Here is a 5,302-nt window from a genome sequence, read left to right as displayed (position 1 = left end):
CTAGAGGAGCACAGAACCACCACAGAGGCACAGTGCTGCTGGAGAAGCACAGTAACAACCCACAGAGGCACAGTGCTGCTGGAGGAGAGCACAGTAACAACCCACAGAGGCACAGTGCTGCTGGAGAAGCACAGTAACAGCCCACAGAGGCCAGCACTGTGCCTCTGTGGCCTGTGGAAATCCAATAAACACATTGAGAACTCTATGGCCCTTTAGAGCGGGCGATAGGCACAGGATCAGACACAGGCACAGGAACAGGTTCCATTTGGGACCCATCCAGACAGTGGTTTTACATTGAGGTTTGAGAGAATTCGTGGGCACCCCATTATGAGACCTGAATGGACCTTGTCCAATTACCTTTGTTGAAATCATAGAAACAAATGTTCCTCCCAACCATGTTGTATCAAGATAAGAGATGCTGCGCTCATTTGACATTTGCACACCTTGCTGACATTTCACACGGCATGTTGTTGAACGAGACTCTGCATGGAAGAATCCATAGTAGAGATAGATACATCCTCAATGGGATGATCAATGAATGATCTCTAAATCATCCATATTTAATTTGCATCACATGTTGATATTGTATTTTATCAATTGAACAATCCTCCTCTTATGATTGGGTTAACAACAAAAACAATAATGTTATAGATAAGYCTKTAGCTACTTTCGGTGGTGGGCTGTATGTGGCCATGTCGCTCTCCATGAKGCTGGAATGTTGTAGATTACAATCGGATGCACACTCCATCTAGATTTKATCARATYATTAGTTCATACTCTAATTGGTGAAATAAACATTTGTGCCAAACATAAGTAATACAAATGAGTCATGCGGAATGATTTTTATCCTATTTTAATTCAATTAAATACTGTAGCTGTTCCACAATGAAATCTAATGATTCACACAGGGAGGATTATCTTACATAAAATGCTGCCCTCTGGTGTTACAGAGCAGTCAATGCATGCCCTCTCGTGGTTGGTGGTTAGCGGTTGACGTGCCTATGAAACAGCCAATCGAGAAGCAGAGCACCGTAACGTGATCTATTGTATATTTACACATTTCCTGTTTTCCTTAGCGAGCAGATCTGTCAATGAAACGCTGACTATTCTGGTAATTTCCTTGGATGAAATGTTACATTTGTCTAGGTTTTAATCATAGTTTACAAAACACCATTTGAAATGGGCTGTCGTAAACTCAATGATGATTAGCGAGCTGATGCTGCTTTGCTAGTTAGCTAACCCAGCGTAAAATAAATTAACGTTAGGTACTAGCTGCTGTGTTGTATCGYTAGTTAGCAAGCTAARCTAGCTAGCAAAAAACGACCGAGTTGTTGTAAAACAAATATCTTCGCTGATATGCAGCTATGTTTTTTTCCAACTCTTCACAGTGAAGGCAGTGGTCCCTTTATTGATACAAGCCCATGTACTGACTCGTGTGTTCCCCATTTGGCCTGGATATGTGCTCGCTAGGTGACGTTAGGTGTCTCATAAGATWTTAATATTCGTCACAGAAACGTTARCTGTCCATTCCAATGTTTACATTGCTAAAAGTCTACAGTATTCTGGAGYARCGTCTTRCTCTCGATGACGTCTTTCAACCACTTCTCCCTGAACCTCGTTTGCCCTGGCCTGTGTGTCAGCCTGTTCGACTCCACTACAAAGTACACCTCCACGGGCAAAGTCTGAGGTTTGATCTTGGAAATCACAATGACAAAGTAGACACTGGCAGTCGCCTTGGGGATCGGGGTGCGTCGGGTGGGGATGCTCCATTGTGCCCGGTAGTGGTACTGTTTGTGAAACTCATGATCCGTCTCCTGGAGGAATACTAGGCTAAAAAGCCAGCTGGWGTGCACCTCCCATGTGTGGATGTACTCCTCGATTCGCAGTTTCCCCAGTTCAATTGTAAAGTCCTTGCAAGWGATCCATTCGATGTTTYTAAACTCGTATTCGGTGGAGTCTTCCACCTCTTGCTGGTGGCCGAGGGCACCGCGTGCGTTCTCCAGTACATTTTTCACGATTTCAGATGCTCTCAAGCTTAGGTTTGATGAAGGCCTCTCATCCATCGTGTTTCTCTTCGTATATCAACACTTACGTTGAGAAAGTATTTGGAAACCCGTAGATAACRTTCGTTTTCTACACTGGAAAACGAATGTTGTTGTTTTGAAGGGTTTCCATGGCTACMATGGAACAGCAGGAACATCCGGGTATTTGGTAGCACTGGTTGGCCATTCAAACACTATCTATTTTTTGTGTGGGACAAATACCTTTGTTCATTCTAATGAGGGGTTGTTTCTCTCCATTGTGGTTTTACTTTAGGCTAAATGGTATGTTTATTAAGCTAGACTTTGCACAAAGTCCTCTGACATCCATTAGCTTTCTTTCTCTGATATTCCAGGAGGCAGCTTCATTCCTAGAKGACCTATGCTGGACCAGAGCCAAGAGGACTGACCCAGTCTCTAGAGGTTGCCCTTACTGACCCAGTCTCCAGAGGTTGTCCTAACTGAACACAGACCACACAAGCGAAGGAGATGACCCATCAAGGCCTATTCCCGTATCAGCACTGGCACAAGCAAAGGCTGTAGTCCAGTCATACCATTTGAACTACCTCCTGTCTCTGGTGTGAGCTGCCGTATGTCGCGGATCAGGAGCACGCTCAACACTGTTACTAAAGCAGTAAGCGGCAGCGACCTCCTCTCCAAGATATCCCGCCTTAAGCCCAGTGTCGCAGCCGCCCATGCAGAGAAGGTACTGGCCGAAGCGGAGCCTCCAACTCCATCTCCAACCCCGGCAGCTAGTGACGCTTCAGCTGCTGCAATAGCCATGAAGTCACAAGAGCAGGATCAGACAGTAGGACAGGAGCAGAACAATGGAGAGGAGGGGAAGGAGAATCAGCCACTTCAGGCTTTAGAGAAACCYTTCATGGCCAACATCAAGCCCAAACATAGCCTCGCTGCGGTAGCGGYTATATCCACCGCTAGCTCCTCGTCAGTCATGGCCAAGCAGACGTTACAGCTGTTCCAACCAGAGGCCCTGTCCACCAACATGGACGAGACATACAGCACCCTGTCTCAACACGTCAACGACTACTTCGGGAGTTGTAGTAGTCTATCAACAGGAGATGACAAGAAGCCTCACCATCTAAATGACAATGCTCAAGCATCCACRTCCTCCAAGCCTGCTGTCAGTCAACGCTATCAGAGTACTAACAGCGGGGACCACATCCCCGTTTCAGTACCTGTGGCAGCTGAGACCAAGGATATCCAGGGCAAGGCAGCTACCCCACGACCRACTMCTCCCCTGGAGGAGGTTAGCCCAACCTCGGGTGTTCCCACCCGAGAGAGCCCTGCCACAGACAGTGCTTCCTCTGACCCAGTCACCCCTAACCCCACCCTAATACCCTCTAAAAAAGGGGGGTTTGGGCAGTATCTGTCTGACCCTCGCCCCAATGTTCAGGCATTCTTTGGCAGCTACATAGCACCCTTGGTACCTAGTAAGTTCAGAGCTGACCCCAAGAGCGTCACAGCAGCAGTTAAAGAGAAGACCAATGAGGAGGCTGTGAGGAAGCCTGGAGAGAAAACCACTGAGGTGGCTATGAGGAAGCCTGGAGAGAAGACCACTGAGGTGGCTATGAGGAAGCCTGGAGAGAAGATGGAGAAGAAGAACGCTGAAGAGGGGACCAAGAAACTACTGCTGAGCCAGAGAGAGAAGGTACTGAAACTGATTCATATAAATGAATGATTCTCTGCCATGTGAATGAATTAAAATGAACTTTTAATACCCTGTCAGTATGAAGTGTCTTACCCTGTCAGTATGAAGTGTCTTACCTGTCAGTATGAAGTGTCTTACCCTGTCAGTTGAAGTGTCTTACCCTGTCAGTTATGAAGTGTCTTACCTGTCAGTTGAAGTGTCTTACCCTGTCAGTATGAAGTGTCTTACCCTGTCAGTTATGAAGTGTCTTACCCTGTCAGTATGAAGTGTCTTACCCTGTCAGTATGAAGTGTCTTACCCTGTCAGTATGAAGTGTCTTCCTGTCAGTTGAAGTGTCTTACCCTGTCAGTTTGAAGTGTCTTACCTGTCAGTTTGAAGTGTTACTATGAACTCCCTGTCAGTATGAAGTGTCTTACCCTGTCCAGTATGAAGTGTCTTACCCTGTCAGTTTGAAGTGTCTTACCCTGTCAGTATGAAGTTCATGTTCAATGATCTGGGACAGAGGGAAAACATTACACACAATGATTACCTTATATCTAATTTTGATATACATTTTTAAAAAAGGATCCTGGATATGTTCTGTGCCCTCCCATCCCAGATCATAGCCCGGGTGAGTATGGACAGCAGGACCAGAGCCTTGGTGCAGGGCATCCAGAAAGCCTCAGACATGAATATCCACACCAGCCGTGTGGAGGAGCTTAGCCTGCATCTACTGGAGTACCCTGAGACACGCGGCGTGGCCGTCAAGGTGTGGGGCTGTTTTTGTAGACAATGTAAACTTCAATCCTTGTAGATATACTGTGGGTATATTTACATTCATATTATAGTCATGTAGCAGAAGCTCTCATAGACCAACTTCCAATCAGTGCATTCAACTAAGATAGGTACATGTAGAAGTGTGTGAATTTGCTGAAGTGAACCTCCACCTGTCTCCCTTACCCCCCCAGGAGAGGGTGATCCCATGCCTGTTGCGTCTGAGGCAGACCAGAGACCCCAGGCTCCAGGCTGCAGTGAGAGAGGCCCTGGCCCTGGTGGGATACACAGACCCTGTGAAGGGCCAGGGTATACGGATCCTGGCCATCGATGGAGGGGGGACCAGGGGACTGGTAGCCCTGCAGACCCTACACAAACTGCAGAGCCTGACGGGCAAACCCATCTACCAGCTGTTTGACTACATCTGTGGRGTCAGCACAGGTAGGCTGTTTCACCATGCTCCCTGTATTTTATACTACATGATATCGGTCCACACTACTAGGGCTGCTTTCCCAGACACAGATCAGGCCTAGTCCTGAGAACATAACCCATTGAGCATTCTTTTTAGGCCAAGACTAGGTTTCATTTATGTCTGAGAAACCAGTCACTTATATTTAATGAAAGGCACTATACAGTCCAGTCTTAAAATCAAAAAGTCAGGGCCTCCCCAGTGGCGCAGCGCATGAGGCGTCATTACAGACCGACCGGGAGACCCATGAGGCGTCATTACAGACCGACCGGGAGACCCATGAGGCGTCATTACAGACCGACCGGGAGACCCATGAGGCGTCATTACAGACCGGCCGCGACCGGGAGACCCATGAGGCGTCATTACAGACCG

General features: G+C 47.3%; 1 protein-coding gene and 1 pseudogene across 1 annotated transcript; one reads left to right on the top strand and one right to left on the bottom strand.

Annotated features, from left to right (window-relative positions):
- Positions 1-837: 837 nt before the first annotated feature.
- akap14 (A-kinase anchoring protein 14) lies at positions 838-2,214 on the bottom strand. The gene has a single exon (XM_024144815.2). The coding sequence runs from the start codon at positions 2,061-2,063 to the stop codon at positions 1,545-1,547; it is 519 nt and encodes a 172-aa protein (XP_024000583.1). The 5' UTR covers positions 2,064-2,214; the 3' UTR covers positions 838-1,544.
- LOC112078651 (calcium-independent phospholipase A2-gamma-like) overlaps positions 1,027-5,302 on the top strand; it is a 31,726-nt pseudogene continuing 27,450 nt past the window's right edge.

This window comes from Salvelinus sp. IW2-2015, unplaced genomic scaffold (assembly GCF_002910315.2).
Source record: "Salvelinus sp. IW2-2015 unplaced genomic scaffold, ASM291031v2 Un_scaffold6020, whole genome shotgun sequence".
In the NCBI taxonomy this organism is placed as follows: domain Eukaryota; kingdom Metazoa; phylum Chordata; class Actinopteri; order Salmoniformes; family Salmonidae; genus Salvelinus; species Salvelinus sp. IW2-2015.
Note: the sequence above shows the minus strand (reverse complement) of the source record. Positions and strands in the feature narration are given on the sequence as shown.